Source organism: Canis lupus, chromosome X (assembly GCF_048164855.1).
Source record: "Canis lupus baileyi chromosome X, mCanLup2.hap1, whole genome shotgun sequence".
Taxonomy (NCBI): Eukaryota; Metazoa; Chordata; class Mammalia; order Carnivora; family Canidae; genus Canis; species Canis lupus.
This window is the reverse complement of record NC_132876.1, coordinates 115,924,927-115,947,044: the sequence shown is the minus strand read 5'-3', so window position 1 is coordinate 115,947,044 and position 22,118 is coordinate 115,924,927. Positions and strand designations below refer to the sequence as shown.

Here is a 22,118-nt window from a genome sequence, read left to right as displayed (position 1 = left end):
GGGGTGACGTGAGTCGTGTTTAAGTTTGTATGCGGTGGCTCTCTTAGATTTTCATCTTTAGTGGACTTGGAAACATGGTTGAAGGTTGTTACCGCTGTCTGCCACCAACTTGCAAACGGCTTCAGAGGAGTGGGAATGGCTTCTTGGTAGTCAGCCTTACAATTCCATCTCCACTCCTCAAATAATTACAGTGGCAGAGTTGTGACGTATGTTTTTTCACCCTCCTCATAGCTTAGTTCTTCATCTATAAAACAGGCCACTTTATACTGTGCCTCCTCTGTGATACCATGAATATGAAGAAGCGTTTGGCTTATAATAAGGTGCTTAATTAAGACAACAAACCTCACTGCCCTGCAAGACCGTTCTCCTATTCCTTAGGATATAGGCAACCCTAAGATAATAGGTTTCCAAAGATAATGGGTTGGACTTACATAGGCTCCCGGAATGTATCTGTCTTTCAATGTAATTCTGTTAAAATCAAGAAAAGGGAGTCTGTTGAAAAGACTTCTTTTGAATAAAAAATTCAAATTTGACTTCATGCAAGAGGTTCTCTTTAAAACAAAACTGTGCGGTGTGTCGCGCACTTCTCCCCTTAGGGCTTCTTTGACATCCCCGTGGATAACCTGTACGCGGAGCCCGCCGTCCTGCAGTGGATCCGAGAGAACATTGCTGAGTGGAGGAACTGTATCATTGTCTCACCCGACGCCGGGGGAGCCAAGAGGTAGGCAGACGCGCGGTTTTGCTTTGTTTTATTTTTTTTAATATGTTAGATAAGGAAGCACGTTCTGAATTACTTAATGCTCTGTTTTGTAAATGAACAAGTAAGGGGACTGCAGTCCTCACCTGCAGGGCAGGGAGCGGTCCTCTTTGTCATCGTTCATGCAAGAAGTACAGGCACGTCTTTGTTTTCAGCAAATATGTTTCAGTCGGTGGTTTTAAGAGTCTATTTGTTTGAGAGAGAGAGAACAAGCACGAGCCAGGGGAGCAGCAGAGGCAGAGGGAGAAGCCGGCTCCCCGCTGAGCAGGGAGCCCGATGGGGGGCTCGATCCTAGGACCCCGGGATCACGACCCGAGCCGAAGGCAGATCCTTCACCGATGGAGCCCTCAGGTGCCCCAGTGCTGGTTTTTAAGTTACTTTTTTCTGACTATAAAAGCAACGAGCCCAATTGGAAAATAAGACTTTTAATTAACAACACGATTGACTAAGCTAGTCCCTCCTCCTATAAACACCTGACAGTGGAGGCCAAAATAGCGTTTTAAAAAAGAAATCTGTGTCCATAGAACACCAGGAAAAAAGGAAATGTCCAGGGCTGGGAAATAAAGAAGGGCTGAAGACCCTGCTTACGTGGCCTGGCGGGGGGTTATCAGATCCAAGAAGAGGCTGCTGGCTTGGGTGTTAACTGCCCACGTAGAGGTCTTCAGAGAGAAGGGAGATGAAAGTTTGACCTCTCCCCAGTGGCACAGGGGGACAGCCAGCTTTACTCAGGCCTTTGGGGGGGTGGGGGTGGGGAGGACAAAATAGCCACTCATGAGAAATCGGACTGAGAGCCTGTGCCCTGTGCAGGTGTGCGGTGAGCTCTGCGTGCCCCTTGGTGCGGGGATCCCTACGCTAAGAACACTTGGTCCCGGGCCACCGGGAATCCCACTGTCCCAGCTGAGCACTCCCCACGGGAGACCGCCTCGCGCCTGATGATCCCCGGGAGGGCACAGCCCACCCGGAGCCGGCGTGCGCAGAGGAGTCGGCGGCAGGCGGCCGGCCCTGTGGGGTGACAGGACACTTTCTGGACCGTAAAATGACCAGCTTGGACAGAAAGGGACACGCTACCCAAAGCGTCCCAATGCTAGCACACTGACTAGCGTGAGAAAGTGGCCCTGAGCCTCGGATCGGGGGACCTCGCAGGCGTTGGGAATGAAGGAACAGTCAGTGCAGGGAGCTCAGAATGAAGGGCGACGACGACGCAACACGGATTCGAGACGCGCTGCTCTTCCGCGACCCGACGTGACCCTGTCGCACGGGGCAGCGGCCTCCTGGAAAAGGAAGACAGGGTGCTTGGGGCTTCAGGGCCCAGGTGTAGGGGCCTCCGTCAGGGAGGGAGAGGGACAGAAGACCTCTGTCAGTCCATTGCAAAAGCAAAGAAGCTGATAAACGTGCCAGGAGTGCCCTGCAGCCGCCCAGCTCCAGGACGTACGTCTGTAACCTGCAGATGCGTCACCTGGCTCTCTTGTCCACCTGTAGCCTGGTTAAGGGACTTAGAATCAAACTAAAAAGCTCAGGAGTGGCCCAGAAAGCTGTCATGAACCCGAGCTGGGAAGCAGAGGTGCTAATTCTTAGAAGAGCCACGATGAGCACCAAGCTGCCATCTCTGGTGCTTGGTCCCCCGCACAGGAGAGGGGGTGAACAGGTGGGGCTGGGCCTCTGACAGCAGCAGGAAGTGGCCGTTGACAGGAAGGAGACACAAATACATCAGAGTCGGAAGCAGAAAGTGAGCGGCAAAGCCCCCATGCAGGGACCTCTGGGTCAAAGCACGTGGAGTGTCTGCCCGCGTAAGAACTCGGGGCAGTGGGGGCGCCTGGGGGGCTCAGTCACTTAAGCATCTGCCTTGGCTCCGGTCATGATCTCAGGTCCTGGGATCAAGTCCCACGTTGGGCTCCCTGCTTAGCGAGGAGTCTACTTCTCCCTTTGCCCCTCCCCCTGCGCTCGCTCACACTCGCTTTCTCTCTCTCGTTCGCGCTCTCTCTTTCTCTCTCTCTCTCTCTCTCTCTCTCTCTCTCTCAAGTATTAAAAAAAAAAACACAGGGAATGTGAGTGGCATTTTGGAGTTATTTCTATAGCAAATGCTTGCTGTTCACTTGGAAACCTTAGTAAGTCACATAGTGGACTCCCTTCAAATATGGTGAATCCACTGGTGCGATGGAAGGTTCGAGGTGAACAAGCAGGCCAGAGGTACCTGAGCATAAGATGTAACTTGTTTTTAGTAACAGTTTTATTAAGATAGAAGTCATCTACTTACCGTCCACCTACTTAAAGTGCACAGCTCAGTGCCTTTCACTGTGTTCGTACAGTTGTGCCTCCATCACCACCACCAAGTTCCGGATGTGTTCATCACCCCCAAAGAAGCCTGTTCCCAATAGCCAGGCGCTCCCCATTCCCTCTGCCCCCGGCCCCTGGTCACCACTCATCTCTTCTCTGTGTCTCTGGACATTTCATATGGATAGATCATGCAATATGTGGTCCTTGTGTCTGGTGTATTCTTTTTTTTTTTTTTTTTTTTGAAGATTTTATTTACTTAAGAGAGACAGTAGGAGCGAGAGAAGCAGCAGAGGGGAGAAGCAGGCTCCCTGCCGAGTGAGGACCCCAATGTGGGGCTCGATCCCAGGACCCCAGGATCATGACCTGAGCTGAAGGCAGACGCTTCACCCACTGAGCCACCGAGGCACCCCCCCATTTCCTTCTTTAGAGGCCTCTGTTCTTCCCAGTGCCAGAATTCCGTTATTCAGACATGTCCCCCTTTTTACTTCATACAAATGGAAATATCTGCTTTTTAAAAAACATCCTCATCCCATCTTAGCAGCGATTCCACAGCTGTGCAGTACATCTACTCTATTGCTCTTTCCAGCTGGGTGATAATTCGTCATAGGCATAGATCATCGTTCCTTTATCAGGTCGCCCCGTTCCTCACTTGGGGGTACCATTGTGTGTCCTCTTAAGCACCGTCCCGCCACACTGTACTTACTACATTTTGTGTACATTCAGGTCTCTTTCTAGAAGAGACCAGGTCCTGGGGCAAGAGCCGTTCGGGTTTTGATGGACAGTGACAAAATAATTGGGTCTTTCGGAAAAGGTAGACGGGTCAGCGCTCCGAGTGTGGACGCGGGTGACTTTTCTCCGAGGCCTGCTGTGGAGCAGACATCGTCTGGTTTATAAACAGATGGCGATGATACGGGATCTTTTCCTGTTAATTCTGGTTGCCGTGGACAAGGTCAAGCGCCCTCTGCGGCCTGCTGCTTTTCCCCGAGGGCCTGGTCGTGCCTCTGCCTGTTGTCACGTTGGCCGGAAGCCTTTTCCTCCGGATCGTTAGGAGTTCTGTGCAGACAGGAGGTCACATCTTTGTTTCCTGTGGGGGTGGGGGCGGTGCAGATACTTCCCCGAGTTTTTCATGTCTTCCCTTGGTGTATTTTTCATCTCTGCAAGACTTTTTAGAACGTTGCTTCTGTCGTCATTTATCTCTTCATGTTCTGACTTCTGGGTGTAGGAAGTTTTCACCCTCCTCAATTCTTCTTCTCCCATGATTTCATATATTTTAAGACAAATTGCCTTCTTCCCTTTTTAATGTTTCAATTTTTCTTCCATCTGATATTTGTTTTGGAACAAAGAGTGAAGAAGAATCCAGCTTTTTCTCCCCCCAGCTATCTGGTTGTTCCAAAACTATTTGTTAAATAATCCATCTTTCCCCTGCTGATTTGAAACACCATTTTATGCACCAAATTCCCCTATCTACTTGCCAACTCTTGCCTTTTCTTTCTTTTTTTTGGGGGGGGGGGATTTATTTATTTCAGAGAGGGGGAGGGGCAGAGGGAGAATGAGAATCTCAAGCTGACTCCATGCTGAGTGCAGAGCCTGACTCGGGGCTCGATCCCAGGACCCTGAGATCACGACCTGAGCTGAACCCTAGAGTCAGATGCTTAACCCACTGAGCCACGCAGGTGTCCCAACTGTTGCTTTCAAAAATGCAGAACCAACGAAGCAGAGTTAATGGCCAGCACTGAGATGCTGTCCTTTTCCAGGTCACCTTTAAAGCTGTCCCACTCGAGCAGCCCTGCTCCCTCTGCCAGGGACCATCAAGCTTTTTAAGAGCATATATTTTGGAATTTTTTTGCCACTTCCTTCCTTTTCCCCCCAAGTTTCGTTACCTCCTTCCTACTGTGGAGTAAGCTGCTCCCCAGCGGACAGAACAGTCACAGCGGTAACACGTGATAATGCAGTAGATACTACCACTGGCATCTTTGCTTGATGCAAAATAGTCATTTCATCAAAGGAAACAGGTCTCTGACCAACTAGAACTTTCTGCCTTTGCGAAAAGCCTCAAAGCTTGACACACTGCAGGTAAAACTTAACATTGCCACAAGAGGTCACTGTCCAGTAGGCTTTGCGGCTCGGTTGGCTCGGGCTAAGGAAGAGTGAACCTTAGCAGGGAGCACACCTACTGCCCGTCAGTAGTAACGTGAAACTGGTGTGGGAAGTTGGTGAAATGAAATAATTCAGGTTTAACTTTTATTGTTTTTCTTCCGGAAAGCACGTAAACACGTGTGTCGAAGAAACAGAAATGAAACTGCATGTGATTTGGGTTCCAGCTTGCCCTGCCTGAGGTTTCCGTGTGATACGTTGTCTCAACAGGAGTTGTTAGGAACACACCTTAAGTGTCCTGTACGTGGAAAAGGAGGATTGTAGCCCCGTGCCCAGAGCTCACTGATCAGCCTGGCCTGCCACCTTCTCTTTCTGGTGCCAGCCCAGCCCTTTCTGAGTGAGTGACTTTGGAGCATTTGCCAGGGATGAGGAGAGAAACTCAAGGTTTACAAGCCCCAAGGCCTGCAGCGCAGCGAAGTCCACTTTCATAAGCCCCAGTGTGGTATGTGCCTTTGTGAGCTAGGACTTCTGTCCCCACTGGCTGCACCACAGACTGAGCGAGTGGCGGTTTCTAAATCACTTGATTTGAGTTGTGTCTATGACTTGTATTTTTTTCTAACTATTTTATTGAGTTTCATATATGCTGTATTTTTCTTGCTGCTAATGCTTTTTTCCTTATGCTTTTTTTTGAAAGTTTTTTAAGACTATTTATTCATGAGAGACAGAGAGAGAGAGGCAGAGACACAGGCAGAGGGAGAAGCAGGCTCCATTCAGGGAGCCTGACACAGGACTCGATCCCGGGTCCCCAGGATCACATTCTGGGCTGAAGGCGGCGCTAAACTGCTGAGCCACCCAGGCTGCCCTTTTTGAAAGTTTGTATTTAAATTCCAGTTCACACACAGTGTAATATCAGTTTCAGGTGTACAATACACCTGATTGTACACGTGCCCGTGATTTTTTTTTTAAAGTATGCACAGGCACTAACAGATTCCCATATTGATTTCCCATCCAGTACTTCCATCCAGTGGTCCAGGCACCCGGCGTTCATTGCCAGGTGCCACGAACACAAGGCCACCTCTGCACTTGTCTCCCCGCGGCTTGTCTACTGTGCACCCCAGGCCAGGCCTGTCTTTCCAAGTGAGCCCCGATTACCTCGTTATCTTGAGCGTGGCTGGTTAACCGTGTTCCTAAAATACGACCATAGACGTCAAGGGCTTTTCTTCTGTTGACAGTATTTTGCATGTCTGGCTGTGTGTTCGAGCAGGGTCACGTCGATTGCAGACAGGTTGAATGTGGAATTCGCCTTGATTCACAAAGAGAGGAAGAAAGCAAATGAAGTGGACCGGATGGTTCTGGTGGGCGACGTGAAGGACCGCGTGGCTATCCTCGTGGACGACATGGCTGACACCTGTGGCACCATCTGCCACGCCGCGGACAAGTACGAGGGGTGGCATGGGGAAGCGTTAGAGCATCGCATTAGGAAAGGAAAAATGTCAGCTCTTAAAAACTGGGCCTGTTCTTCCTAATGATTGCTGATTGCTGGGGGGGGCGGCCTTTCAGGCCCATTTATTTTTTTCTTGGTGGAAGACAATCCCCTGGGCCTTTAGGGCCTGGTTTTCATTTTCCAGGATGAGCTTTCAGTGTCTGGAAAAGGATCCAAGAAGGTGCTCCCCCCGCACCTGAGCACGGAGGGAAGAGACCGTCTTGTGGGCTCCTTTGGGCCTGGTCTTCCTTCTCTTTGGCCTTCGCTTGAGCCTCCCCCGCTGCGGCTCCCGAAGGTTCGAGAGCTGGGCCGTGGCAAGTGGGAGCCGTGGTACGGAGCGCTGGGCGCGGGGCCGCTCTGACTTGAGCCGGGCTGCAAGCACGCAGCTCCCACTGGGCCAAAGGCAGTGTGAAACCAAGAATGCAAAATCTGTCAGTAGTTTAGATTGAATGTGGCTCAAAATGATGGTAGTTTGGCTTTATTTTTTTTTTAATATTTTATTTATTCATGAGAGACACGGGTGGGGGTGGTGGGAGCAGAGACACAGGCAGAGGGAGAAGCAGGCTCCACACAGGGAGCCCGACATGGGACTCTATCCCAGGTCCCCAGGATCACACCCTGGGCTGAAGGTGGCGCTAAACCGCTGGGCCACCCAGGCTGCCCGGTAGTTTGGCTTTATCAGTTGAAACCAGCGGTTCTCAACCAAGGACAGTTTTTGCTCCCCGGGAGACATTTGGCAGTGTCTGGAGACGATTTTGGTTGTCACAGCCGAGGGTCAGGGGGTGGCTGCTAGTGGAGAGGCCTGGGATGCTGCTCAGCAAAGCATTATGTGGGCCCAAGGCCAAGGCTGATAATCCCTGATTTAGCGGAATACAAAAGGTTTTGCCAGTACGTACCTTCAAAGATTGTTTTCAAGGCTAATAAATGTGAGTCAGATTGGTTTTCTGTTTTTCTTTATGGAACACGCTTTTTGCCTTTTAATTCACACTGAGGGGAGAATGTTTCAGGAATATTTGTGTACACTTAATTGTTTTGCTCTCTGCTTTACAGGCTGCTCTCCGCCGGAGCCACCAAGGTTTATGCTATCCTTACACACGGGATCTTCTCTGGGCCAGCTATTTCCAGAATAAACAACGCCGCCTTTGAGGCTGTTGTCGTCACAAACACCATTCCGCAAGAGGACAAAATGAAACACTGTCCCAAGATTCAGGTACTGCTACACAGCAGGCAGAGGCACGCAGTGAGGAATCTACCTTGAGCCCCAAAAGATAGCGCTGAGTCTTGTGTGTGTGACTGCGTGTGTGACATGCTTGCCCAGGGATAGCTGCCAGATGCTGTGGCTTCCCGTAACGGGGGGTGGGATTCACGTTAGGTCTGAGAAAGGCTGGGGCCGGTGCAGGTCAGAGTTGGAAATAGTCAAAACCACACTAGAAAAGCAGTTAAGAACAGGCTGTTGTTGCAAAAAAGTTTTGGTGGAATGCAGCCACACATATTCATTGACGTATCGTCTGTAGCTGTCGTCACGCTACGATGACTTGAGTCGAGTCTGGCCCCGCAGAGCTGAAAATATTTACCGTTGGTAAATTATTTTTACCCAAAAGCTACTCACTGAACCCTGAGTGAGGTGATCACAGCTGTGCTCTCTTTTTTTTTTTTTTAAGATTTTATTTATTTATTCATGAGAGACACAGGCAGAGGGAGAAGCGGGCTGCCTGCGGGGAGCCCGATGCGGGACTCAATCCCAGGACTTGGGGATCACGCCCTGGGCTAAAAGCAGGCAGACAGCTACCCAGGTGTCCCCAGCTGTGCTCTTAAGTGACGCAGTCACTGCGTTTTTGGAAACTAAGAAGAAAACCTTCCATGTGATGATTGAGTAAAATCAAACAGACAACCCAAGGAAAGGCTATCTCTGAGTACCAGTGACCCCGAAAAGCCTTTGATTGAAGGTCTCGCCTCCAGGGACCCACGTGTGATTGTAATTGGAAGGTAGAAACGGGCGTAGGTTGGGGGGGGTTGGTGATCGCGCGTCTTTGTGCTGGAGAAGTCGTTCCTGGGCTCTCTGGCTTCTAAGTTTTTCGTGGACTCCGACTGAGGTGTCCCACTGTCCTCTCCCCTTTTCTGTTGGCCTTTAGGTCATTGATATCTCGATGATCTTGGCAGAGGCGATCCGAAGAACGCACAACGGTGAATCCGTGTCCTACCTGTTCAGCCACGTCCCGCTATAGGCCCGGACGTGAGGTGTGGAGCAGGCCTGCTCGGGCCGCTGCCTTGTGTGCGTTTGCCTGACTTTAGTTTTAGGACTCAGCAACTCTAGGATAATGCAAAAGCGTCCGATCTTTGTACCCTGCAAGATCCATTGTTTCCCCCCTCTCAAGCTCAAGACCATTTACTTCTGGTTTGGGAGGGGTAGGGGGAGGGTGGTGGTTATCTGATCTTTTTACATGAACTGTCCTTAAGGTCATCCTGGCTCATTCTGACAGGTGACCTTTCTTTTGTTTTACCAGTACTCCGAGGCCACAACTTTCAAGTATGTAATTCCACTGCGGAAGGTCATAGTCTGTCTACTTCGAGGTCGCCAAAGGTGACTTCAGATTAAAGCCTTCTGTGTAAATACTGATAATGCCTATGGACATTTGGGTCAAACCCTGTATACAGAATTAGCCTTTTCCTTCCAAGTGCACCTTAGAAAATTTATAATACCCTGAATTCGGTTGGGTTTTTTTTGTTTGTTTGTTTTTTTGCTTTTTTAGTAACCAGGTTTCAAATAAACCTTTGTTATCGTGCTCAATTCGACCAAATTTTAGGTAGCTTCAGAGGGCTGCTGACACATTTACTTTCTGATAAACATTAGACATTATCACAAGCAATTCAGCATTTCTTTGGTTGTTGTTACCACTGCTGAGAAACGCATTATAACTGCCACTTACCTGAAATGTCGCGTTCTGAAATTCCAAAATTATGTTCAGCAATGGATCTGATTGAGAAAGTGTCAAGATAGACCCTACAGGCTCGCTGGTGCCACTCAAGCTGCGCTCTGGCCATCCGAGGCGGACGGCTCTGCAAGCGGCTCTGCAAGCAGCAACTCCGTCCTACCATCTTTTTTATGGCCTCTTTTTAGCTCTAGCTTTTACTTCGCCTTCTTTCCAATAATCTCACGTTGTGGGTCTCCACCAAAACCAAGACTCCCCTAAGTTCCCTCAGGCTTACTAGTGTCTGTTCGTTATTTGTTCCTGACATCATAAAAAGGCGAATTTTTGTGAGTACCACCAAATGCATATTTAAACATCACCTCCTTCGTTTTGATTTAATAGTCTTTTGCCTTTTGTAATCAGAAGTAGCAGGTCTCCTAGACAACTGATTGTTTTAACTAAAACTGTTACATGAAAACGTGGGTAAGAAAGGCCTACAAAGAAAGTACAAATAAGTAAGCATTAATTGCTTCATTGAGATAAGGTTCAAGTGGTGGCCCAAGAGTGATCATGGAGGCAAAGATTGCTTTATCCACAGATGGCGCTTGACAGCATCTTCCTCAGTGGGGTGCATCCCTAAGGCGAGCTTTGACTCCCCGTGAGTGTTGGTAGATGCGCACTGGTGCACAACCAACTAAATTCTTCAGCCCGGAAAGAAGAGAATTTGCCTGCGTAGACAAAGGCTGGGAATAATAACAATCCCTCCCTTCTGCTGAATCTTAAAACTTGAAAAGAGGAAATTGCCTGATCTAAGTTTTGCAGGTGGCAAAACCAAATCTTTAAGTCACTTGAACAGCAATTTTTAAGATTTCAAACTTCAGTCCAGCAGAGGTTGAAGTTTAGCAAGTATCATGTTGGTCATTGCAGAGACCGGCATTTTGCTGTACCTTAAAATGGTTTTTGAAAAAAACAATGGCATTCTAGCCTGGTAGAGTCAGCTATGCGATACCTATTGGCTCTACCTAGGAAGAGTTGACTTGATAATGTAAAGAGCCTCCTTAGATGTATGTAATTTTTAGTTTTGATAAATGAGTGATATCTGTTTCTTGGAATTTCTATGCAAAGACAGATGAAAATGTAGTTACAGACACACGCAGGTAGACGGCCTTGGCATATAAGCATAGACATGTTGACATGACTGACGAGAGGTGATTTAAACGTGATCATTTCGCCTTCAGATTGAGTCTAAGATACAGAGCTAGTTTTAAAATAATCCTCAGATAAAAATCTGCATTGTCATCGAATTAACTGACTTTTTCTCTCTTTTGGCCTCACTTTTTGTTTTCAAGTAGTTCTGCTATATTCACTAATTCGACTAGACTTGGCCATACACGGGGGCGATGTAGACCTCAACCATTTGATGGTTTCAGCTCCAGAAAGATGATGGGGGTGGCCTCAGGAGCGGCCCGATCGCAGAACTTGTGTATCCCTTGCCGCTGGTGTGCAAGCATTCAGGGAAACCACCCAGTGTATCGGTTCTGTCCAACTCTGCCGAATGGAGCTGGACTCATGGATATCTAGCCGAAAAGGGGAGCCAGAGAAGTACATGCATACCAAAGCTGCTCGTCCTCCAACTTAAATGATATTAATCAACCTGCAGATAATTCATACTAGAACTTGCCTTTGTTTAGATGTCCCTTAGATTCAGGAATGTATCATTTGCAGTGCTTGTATTGGTTTAGAACACACGATTTTAAGATCATCCACCACTGTACTAAAACATTTCAATAAAATCATGCTACTTCTTTCTATCATAGTTCGTGTCATCATTACGGAGTGCTGTGTTTTGACGGGGGGACCCGAACGTGTTTGGTACTTGAGGATTATAGCCTGGCAGATACAATTACAGAAAAGCTGGAAGTTAATGGAAGTCAGCTCTTGTCTGTTTTGAAGGTATTTCTTTGGGGAGTGACCAGCAGTCTCCTCGTCCCAAAGTGTAACAGCCGTGCCACATAAGATGACGCAAGTTGAACATTCTAGACGTTGCCTGTAACATTGGAGATCACACGGTATGCTTACACATTACAGTAGTAATGGTTGGTGTCCCCAGATTGGAGCAGACCAAACGTAGGCCCCATCGAGTTTTTCCATCTGCTCTGATTTCAGAAGCACCAAGAGTTTCCTGCTCCCTTGAAGCAACTATCTATTCAGTGAAGCTTTAAATTACTCTTGGGGGACAAAGGAAATTTATAATTCTGTTCTCCCGCTAAAGCTCAGCTTTATAGTGTGGGTAGTGCTGAGAGTGGCAGCATTTTGCCTCAAAAGTTCCAGCAAAATATAAAGAACTAAAACAGTCTTCCAGAGAATGTCACGGTTTAAGACCCAACATGATGGAATGTACTAGAAGGAAGAAAAATGATGGAGACCTGGAATCCAAAAACTCTTAGACCTAAAAATGCTGTCACATGTCTTCCGGAAGGGTTTCCTTTCATATGGGCAGATCCTGCCAGCTGACAGGCCAAGTGTCAAAGGGAAAACAGGAATTCTCGGGGGTTCAGGGGATCGATCAGGCTGGGGAGATCAGAAAGGGCTTTGTGAAGGGACTGCCATTATAGATGATCATTCCTGGAGGAATCTTCCAGAACCGCGTGGCTCTATTCCAGCAGGGACTGAAGCAGGACAGCATAGGGCATTTGGTACACGATATGTTTGAGGTTGGCCGAGGAGGCTGGAAGGTAAGGGCTGAAGCATGTCGCCAGAGCGTTGACCTCTATTGCATGGAGAAGTCTCCAGAATGCCTCCTTTTCGCTGCAGATCTTCACCTTACTGATTCATTTTCCTGCAGCCCAGGGTCCCGCCCCTCCACCTTCTCCCTGCCCTTGCTTTCCAGAGTTGCTTCACTGTGGTCTCAGCTCTGTCTTCTCCGACAGCGAAGCGCGTGATGCCCAGAGATTTTACCACTTAGTACGTCAAGGCAACAGCCAAAGCTCTTTGGGAGCGTTGCTTCACGTCTCGTGCCTCAGTTTCCATAGATGGGAAATGGCCTAACAGGGCTTGTACTGGGGTGTGACGGGGACTGCATGAGATCCCTAGACGTTTTGCACAGTACTTTCCGCCTTAAGGGCAGGCATCTTAAATCTTCCTTTGAAAGAAGCTAAGTAGATGCGAAGCCGCAGGATTTTCATGCATTTTGCAGATGTCAAGGCTCGTGCGTGTGTGGTCTCCTCACAAGCATGTCGTCCTGACATGTGACTGTCAACGACGGCGGTCGGTGGTGACAAGTGGCTGCATGTAGAGAATCCTTGCAGTGGCGTAGAGCTGCCGGGGAAGAAGGGCACACGTGCCCCGGGGTCGATCAGGGCCGTTCCCAAAGACCCGGTTCGATTCTCCTTCCCGCACAAAGACCAGCAAAGGCGGCGCCGGTGTAAAGGGTAAGGGCGCTCCGCTCTGGGGGCTTCCCCAGCTGAGGACTTAGGGGCGTAAATGCACCCCGAATAAGACCGTCCTGTGGTGGCAGGCCAGGCCCTCAGAGCCCTGCAGGGGGGGAGCAGGGCCCTCCCTGGGGCTGCAGGCCAGGTGGTGGCCGCACGGCCCATGCCCCCGCTGCACCTCGCCGTCGCCGCCGTCAGCCGCCCCTCCGCGTAGGGCTCTGTCCCCCCAGCGCTGTCCGGGAACCGCGAGCCGGTGGCCGGGCCGCGGAGTCCTGCCGCTTGGCCTGCGGGCGCGACGGGCCGGGCCGCTCGGGTCCCCGCCTGGGCGGTGTCACTGTCCACCTCCGTGGACACGGAGGTCCACACGCCCACCGGGGGCTCCCCGTCTTTGGCAGCCGCTCTGCCACCAGCGGGCCCTGTCTTTGTCCCCGTCTTCGGTGGCTCGGCCCGGGGACAGGAGGCCACCGGGTGCCCGCCACCCGTCTGGGGCCCGGAGCTCGGTGCAGCGCTGAGCCCGAGGAGAGGCCGAAGCCCAGCCGCCCTGCCCCGCAACGCGGTCGCCCGTGCTCTGACCTGTTGGCTCCCGCCGCCCACGCCGCGCGATCGGGCCGAGCCTCGATCCGGTGACCTGGCGGGCTCCAGCCTCGGCAGCCCACACACAGGGTGCCGGCCCACCCCGCCCCCGAACACGTGCTGCTGGCCCACGTGCACTTTCCGGCTGTGGGTGCGCACCTCCCCGCGGGTTCCCGAGGGGGCGTGAATAGGGTGGTCATCTGGGGACGTGGTGGCCTCGGCCTTGGGCTTCTCCCTGCCTGGCCTCGCGGCCACCATCCTCATCCCCCACCGGTTTACACTGTCCTAATGGCAGAGTTCCGTGGTCAAAAGGAAAACCAGCAGCAGTCATTTTACATGTTTTTAAATTTGCATTTCAAAAGAGCGATAAAAAGAGACTGGGAAAGCGACAGATGGCATGCAGTGGACAGTGTCCTAAATCGGGAGTGTGGCAATCTGGAGTCTGGTTCCGGATATACCACTAGCAAGCTGTGTGACCTTGGGAAAAGGGCTACACCCCTGTGAGTCTGAGTATCTGCAAAAATCAGAGGGTAGATGATTGCTGAAGTCCCAGCAGTTTTTTTTTTTAAAGATTTTATTTATTTATTCGAGAAACAGATAGACAGGCAGAGGGAGAAGCAGGCTCCATGCAGGAAGCCCGATGCGGGACTTGATCCCAGGACCCCAGGATCAGGCCCTGGGCTGAAGACAGGCTCCAAACCGCTGAGCCACCCAGGGATCCCTCCCCAGCAGTTTTTAATTAGCCTAGGCTCTCTGTTCCAGACGTAGTTGGAACATCTAGTAACCAAAGGTGGCCCCAAAGAGACAAGCTGGTTACTTGCCCCTCAGGTGCAGCACTAGTTTTGCTGGCTGCACCGCTCGCCATTTCTTTGCTGGAAGCCCTGATTCCCAGGAAGCCCCCCAGGCCTGAGCAAACCAGGATGCGTGGTCACCCTCGTTCTGTCCTCTACGGTAGCTGGTTCCGGATCCCCAGCACCGGCCCTAAGGACTCCCATGAGTGTGGCTCTGATTTTGTGCCCGGCCATATGACAAGCCCAACTGGGTGCCAGTGACCTGTGACGTCACAGTTCTTACTGAATACGTTGTCAATTAACTGTAGAAGCTGAAGAGCTGTAGTCACAAATAAAGGAGGGAAAAGGGACACACTTGTAACATTTAATTAGAAAGATCATAAAGAAAATAAATATTTTATTTATTTATTTATTTATTTATTTATTTATTTATTTATTTTTATTTTGGGACACACTTTTAGAAAATGCATTTGAGGGGTGCCTGGCAGGGCCCAGTCAGTGAAGCGTCTGCCTTCAGCTCAGGTCATGGTCTCAGGGTCCTGGGATCAAGCCCCGTGTCCAGCTTCCTGCTAAGTGGAGAGCCTGCTTCCTTCTCTTCCTCTGCCTCCACCCCCTGCTTGTGCTCTCTCTCTGTCAAATAAACAAATGAAATCTTAAAAAAAAAAAAAAAAAAAAAACAAAGAAAATGCATTTGAGACCTGGGCTGTCAGTCATTCGGCACAGCGGCCCTCAATGCTGTAAGTGGTCTTTAGAGACACCACGGCACAGTCCAAGCAGAAGGCAGTGTGTCCCGAACGTTCACTGATGGACATTGGCCTCTGCACTTGGGGGGGTGGGTCATGGATCCGTGAGCACTTGGCCATCCGTGTCTGAGGATGTCTAATTCTCTGATTTTCTCTAGACAAGGGAGCGTTAAATCCAGTATCTTCTGACATTGAAGCCAAGACTACGAATCACAGAAAAAAAAAAAAAAAATGAAGGACTCCGCCTGAATTTGTGTCACTCTTTAGCATCATCACGGTGATTCCTTGGGGACACATCTTGATGTGTGTGTGCTGTAGAATGACCTCCTCCAGGAAGTGCCGCTGACATGTACTCATCTGAGGGACCAAGGAACCAACCCTAAATTTCTTTGAGCCCCAGAATATCGTCTGTTTAGGACTGGGGCTACTGAGCAGTGTCCTGGTATTGAAAAAGGGACAGACCCGTGTCTTCAGCAATGGTGCGTTCATTCCCACACTAACTGCATTCAGAGCCTTCAAAGAGCAACACTTGGCGGAGACAAAATTCACAGATGTCCCATGAATCAGAGAGTGTGCGGAGAAAGGCCAGTTGGCACAAGAAGACTAGGGGTTGTTTTTTGTTTTGTTTTGTTTTGTTTTCATTTTGGCTTTTTTTAAAAGATTTTATTTATTCATGAGAGACACAGAGAGAGGCAGAGACACAGGCAGAGGGAGAAGCAGGCTCCATGCGGGGAGGCCGACGTGGGACTCGATCCCGGGACTCCAGGATCACGCCCTGGGCTGAAGGCAGGTGCTCAACCACTGAGCCACCCAGGAGGCCCAAGAAGACTAGTTTTTGATGAGTCACGGATTCCTTCCCAGTTGGCCTTGGTGTGGCCATGAACATGGTTCCACCCCGGTGATCTGAAAAGGTTTCGTTCCGCGCACACAACTTGGGCGCTGTAATCGACCTAATAAATGCCACTTGCTCCCATGTCTTGTGATTCTTGTGAAGGCTTTGGCTGGATGCTTTCTTCCATGGGATCAAGTGAAGGAGTGGGTCTCCTTTCTTTCACTCACCGATCATCCTTTACTAAGCACCTGCCAGGGGACTGTCATTTAGGATGGGGGGGCTCTGAGTAGGTAGGCGAGAAATAAAACACATGGCGAAGGCTCCCATGTGTCCAGCCGAGACAGTTGACATGGACTGCTTTGTACACAGCTGTGTGACATAGACCACACACGAGGGACGGTGCCCGCCCCCCCCCCTTTGTGGACACGATCATCTATTTGGGGCCCGGGTAGTCGTGGTGGGGGGGGTTAGGAAAGAGCTGGGAATGCCATCTGCCGGGGCAAACCCTCGGCGGTGATCGCAATGCCTTCTCCCCCTCCCCGTTTTGTGCTACGACCTGCTCTGGTTTTGTGCGCGTTCCTTGGCGTGTTGCTGCTCTTTGGGTCCTGTAAAAAAAAAAAATCCGGAACCCGAAGGGTTTCTATCGTGAGCCTACCCAGGCAGCCACACTCGGCACGACACGGAAACACAACCAAAGTGCATCTCTTTAAAAAGTGCGATCGGGATCCCTGGGTGGCTCAGCGGTTGAGCATCTGCCTTCGGCCCAGGGCGTGACCCCAGAGTCCTGGGATCGAGTCCCAACATCGGGTTCCCGGAGGGGAGCCTGCTTCTCCCTCTGCCTCTCTCTGTGTGTCTCTTGTGAATAAATAAATAAAATCTTAAAAAAAAAAAGTTTATACAATTAAGTAGCAGAAGAGATGCCTTTGAAGCAATCCTTTTGACAGACACAACTGGAAGGAGGTCAGTATTCTTTTATATTCGAAAAAAACATTTAATTAGAAGGATCATCTACCTGGGTGGCTCAGTGGTTTGGCGCCTGCCTTTGGCCCAGGGTGTGATCCTGGGGACCCGGGATCGAGTCCCGTATCGGGCTCCCCACATGGAGCCTGCTTCTCCCTCTGCCTGTGTCTCTGCCTCTCTCTGTGTCTCTCATGAATAAATAAATAAAATAAAAATAAATAAATAAATAAAATAAAAAGTACGACCATGCCCCCTCCAGGGTAAAAACCTGCTTTAAGAGACGTCTCGGTTTTGCTAGCCATTTCTGGTGTGCTTCTGCTGTTAAGCTTGTTTTCCTACATCCGCTGGCTTCTCCTGCTTATCACGGATTTTCCTCAGAGCCAATTTGTTCCCCAAGGAATGTCTCAGGGTCCCTGATGGAGGCCTTTCGGGGAGGGGCAGGGGAGGCGGGAGGTGAGGAGGGAAAGCAGGGGGAGGATGGGGGTCCTAGCAAGGACCAGCCTTTCCCTGAGCTCAGCTGCCTCTCCCTGGGGACAGATGCCCACTGCTCCCTCCTTTTTGTCCCTCGGGCCATTTTTCTTTGCTCCCCCAGGAGAATTTATGTCAGAGTTTCTCAACCTTAGCTGGATATTTGGGGCTGGGTCACCCTCTGTGGTGGGGGCCGCCCTGTGAACTATAGGATGTTCAGCAGCCTCCTTGGCCTCTACCTAGGAGACGCAGGTAGCAATGCTCCCCCCCCCAGCCACCCACACACGTTTGTAACAACCAAAAACCCGTCTCCAGACACTGCCACATGTGCCCTGGGGGCAAAATCGCCCCTGGTTGAGAACCACCGATAGATTCTAACCAAGACCTTCTTCCTTGATCCTCTCTCCTGACATTCACTCAGGTCAGAATTCCAGAGAAGATCCATCCTGGCTTCTGGACCAATTTCAAGTAGAAAAGCAGCCTGGAGCAAAGTGAATAAGGCAATGGCGATCATCAATCACTTAAAAAATTTAAGCGGCACTGTTTTGGCAGGACTTGAAATTAATACCGAAAAAAATCACATTCTCCTTTTGGTGCAGGGCTGCAAACACTGATCCCTGCTTCTGGCAGGAGGTGGGTGAGATTTGAGCAAGTCACTAACTTATTGGTTTCCTCAGTGTCCTCCAGGAATGGTTCCAGCCTTAGAATGGGTCATGAAGTGTGTTTTGTTTTTGTTTTTGTTTTAATCAAGAATCTGATTAAGGGACGCCTGGAGGGCTCAGGCTAGATTGAGCATCTGCCTTCATCTCAGGGCGTGATCCCGGGGTCCTGGGATCGAGTCCTGCATCGGGCTCCCTGCATGGAGCCTGCTTCTCCCTCTGCCTGTGTCTCTGCCCCTCTCTCTCTCTTTCTGTGTCTCTCAGGAATAAATAAAATCTTTTAAGAAAGAAAGAAAAACGGATTAAAGCAGAGCAACCCTCCAAGAGGTGACTGAATTTTGGTCTCACCTCAAGTGACCTCCGGAGGGCAGAGTTTTTGGTGCACGGTGCAGGTGGCGGGTTTGGTGGCCCTTCAGTAATTCTTCACCCAGCCGTGAGAGGCCCGCATGAAGGCTAATGGTGATGCCAAAGGCCATGGAACTGCCATGCGCTAAAAGGGCCAAAGTCTCCCGTGTTCAAACCAGAGTCCATCACTTCTTGACAAATGTCACGGAATTAATTGGATTTGGGAGTGAGATGGAACATTCGAGACTGAGGGAGTCCCCTCTCATTTTACAGGTTAAGGCTCAAAGAGATGGAATTTATTGGCTCAGTGAAGCCACACCGTGCCTTAGAAGAAACAGGACCTCTTGCTGCTTTGACCGGAGATGTTGGCTGGAACCCAGGTCACCTCTGATGACCAACCGCTGTGTCACGATGGCGCACTTTATCATTAGGCCTCAGGGCCGTGAGGAAAAGCACAAAATACGCTGTGCTGACTTCCATCAACCTGGAATTCTTCCTCCGCAGATTTGGTTGTTCACCTTCTTTCTTCCAGAAATTCTTAATTGCACTCCCTGCCATTGCCTGGTCCATTTTCAGGGTCCTACCAACACGGGGAGATTCAAAACAATGGCACTGGGTCATGGATGGTTTTCAGATCATGATTATTTTGTAGGACAGTGGTTCTCAAAGTGGGGTCCTGGACGAGCCACATCTGTATCACCAGGGAACTTGGGAAAAATGTAAATTCTCTGCTTTCCCCCTTCCCCTGCCAGCTGTATTATATCAGAAACTCTGGGTATAGGCGGTGTGGCTTGCATGGGGAGGAGGGGCAGGCATGGGGTTCAGCGCACCAAAGTTTGAGAACTACCCTGTAAGGCCACGTTTTCTAGTCGAGTAGTGGACAAACTTGGTTGCGTATCAGAACCACCTCAGAGGAGCTTCGAAAAATATTGGTTAAATGAAATGGATTTAAAAAAAATTGTAACTGTGTGTGATGATAGAGGTGAACTAGACTTCTTGTGATCATTTCTCAATATATACAAGTATCAAATCATCACGTCGTACACGTAAAACTAATAAAATGTTATATGTCAATTATGTCTCAGTTTCAAAAATGATGAATTTGTTGCCTGGGCCTTGTCGAGGTGGTGATCCGTGTGTGTCGTATAGGGGAAGATCCTTTCCTGCTTTAATAAACGTGCTTCTAAAAAAAAAAATAATAATAATAATAATAATAAACGTGCTTCTGACTCGGGTAAGTTGCCGTCACGTTTCATGGTGCATGACTGTAACTCTCGTATTCAACTCAAAAGTTAGGCCTGCTTTGTGGACATTTGGAGGGAATAATGGTTTTCAATTTATCTGAAGATTCAAGTGTCCCTAGAATAGAAGTTTCTTTCTTTTTTCTTTTTTTAAAAGATTTTATTTATTTGAGAGAGAGCGAGAGACCACAAGCAGGGGGAGGGGCAGAGGGAGAGGGAGAAGCAGGCTCCCCACTGAGCAGGGAGCTAGACAGGGAGGGGACTCGATCCCAGGACCCCAGGATCATGACCAGAGTGGAAGGCAGACCCTCAACGGACTGAGCCACCCAGGCGCCCCTAGAATAGAAATTTTTGATATCTGTGTTCACTTACCCAACAGCTATCATTGCCAGATACTTAATTGCTTGGGGCATTTGAGTTGTTTCTAATGCTTTGATTTGATTTGTTTTTTTTTTAATGTTTTAAAGACTTTATTTATTTGGGAGAGAGGGGGAGAGCACAGGCGGGATGGGGGGCGTGCAGAGGGAGAGGGAGAAGCAGACTGCCCGCTGAGCAGGGAGCAGGCTCTGGCCTAATCCCAGAGCCTGAGACCGTGACCTGAGCTGAAGTCAGACGCTTAACCGAGTGAGCCACACAGACGTCCCTTTCATGCTTTGAACTTATGAAGAGAAAAATACAATCTCGGTTTTCTAGGAACACAAAATCTAAGATAATGCTCTTGTATTATTTCATTGGTGAAAATATAGTTGTTACCAAGAAATATTTTTAAAAATAGTTCTTAATCATTTATAATAAGGGGTTCAACACACACTCCTTGATATCTAAGTAATTTCCAATGGTTTTATTAATATGAGACTCTCCTTTAATAAGTAGTTTCTTTAGGAGGGAAGCTAGAACCAAGAGAAGTAGCTTTATTTAGCGCCATTGTCTCCCCAATATCATCGGTCAGGTAAAGAACAGTAAAAAGGTCAATGAAACCCTGGTTATCTTTTCAAATCCGAATTCTGTAGGGCAGGCCACAGGCTGGAGAGTCAGACAGGATTTCTACGTGACAGTCCTAGGGCAGAACTCCTTGTCCTGTGGGAAATTTGTTTTTGCTTTTAAGGCCTTCAACTAATTTGATGAGGCCCACCCACGCTACCCAGGGCCATCTCCTTTGCTTCAAGCCAACAGATTGTGTAAAGGTTAATCACATCCACAAAACACCTTCACAGCAACATCGCAAGTGTTGTGAATGATGGTGCTTCCAACTCAACGGAATCACCAACCGGCTGAAGGAATGTGCGGATGCGAGTTCCTGTTGCTTGTGACACGGCCCTGTCCCTCAAATCCCCAGCGAGCACCCTCCCACTGTACCTCACTACTCATGAACCCCCTCTTGGGGCTACAGAAACCAGACGGCGAGACAGACTACCGGTAGTGCCCACTTGGCGAACCCGCTTCGGGTTTTCCAAGACAAGCAGGTAGACCTGCTTGGAGACCACTACGTCCAGAAATAGCCTTTTTTCTTTTGAACCACATCATCTACTCCATTATTTGCATCTGGGGCCTTTTTTTTTTCAAAGCATCTGACCTTTTGGAGTCATCTGGTGAACGCGAATACTTGGGTGGAACCAGCCCTGGGTGAAGGAAGGATTCTGTTATACGAATTTGCATATCCTGTCAAGAACATCTTCAGAACACTTTCATTTCAAGGTGAAATGAAACTTATGGGACTAAGCAGAGGGTTTATGGGGATGGAGGCGAGGAACAAAAGGCAAGGTCAAGGATGATCCCGGGGCCTTCCAGTGCTACAGTTATAGGGAATACAACGGAGCGACGCACGCTGTGTTCTACTCCACGTCTCGCTCATGCAGGGCTGGCTCACGGGATCTGCACATTTCCAACAAAGAATATTATTTGGAAACGGTCATGATTGTATCTGACTGAATGGATTAGAAGTTCAGACTTGTTATAAAAATACCATGATGCTCACCATTAAAGTCCTCTCTCCTTTCTACAAGCAGACCCTGACTTCCAGCATCTGCCAGTGGGACCAGCAGAAACTGGGGGGGGGCGGGATGGGATCAACACCTCCCTCTCACTCACACACTCACCGAAATCAAGCAACCCTGGCAGAGAAATGTAAGACGTCATGCTTCCCCGGGCTGGGAACACAGCAGTAGGGGGACTGGAGCAATTTGTTTAAGGGCCTTAACTTAGGTTCCCATCAGCTCTAGGAGAGTGTGGATGATGCTAAGTTTCTATGGAACTACTTTGACGTCCATGTCAGAGTCAAATGGTAGGACAGGGACTCAAATCAGAAACATGCCACCTGTCCGTCGATAGGGAGACAGTTAGATAACTTGTGGAATGTCCAGAAATGAGAGATTTTCCAGCTGTAGGAAAAGGAGGAGGATGCTCCTTATACATCCTCAGGGGCAGACAGTATAGAACTCCGAATGGAAGAAGCAAGAGAAGGATAAAGGATTTGCCAACAAAGTGTGCTGTTACCCAACCCAAGTTCAGCTGGTCTTCCTTCCGGAAGGCCATCACTCAAGAGACGAGTTGTGATTGGC

General features: G+C 49.3%; 1 protein-coding gene across 6 annotated transcripts in view; it reads left to right on the top strand.

The window, feature by feature from the left end:
• The window catches only part of PRPS2 (phosphoribosyl pyrophosphate synthetase 2), a 45,282-nt gene extending 25,886 nt beyond the window's left edge, over positions 1-19,396 (top strand). For 4 of the 6 annotated variants that reach the window (XM_072817339.1, XM_072817341.1, XM_072817343.1 and 1 more), the window contains 4 exons: positions 597-721; positions 6,390-6,563; positions 7,659-7,818; positions 18,593-19,396. In XM_072817339.1, the coding sequence (XP_072673440.1) occupies positions 597-721; positions 6,390-6,563; positions 7,659-7,818; positions 18,593-19,042 (909 nt within the window). In that variant the 3' untranslated portion in view covers positions 19,043-19,396. Of the gene's footprint in view, positions 1-596; positions 722-6,389; positions 6,564-7,658; positions 7,819-8,740; positions 11,327-15,213; positions 16,029-18,592 lie in introns of those variants that run through there. The other 2 variants (XM_072817345.1, XM_072817344.1) reach the window with 2 other exon arrangements.
• Positions 19,397-22,118: the final 2,722 nt, after the last annotated feature.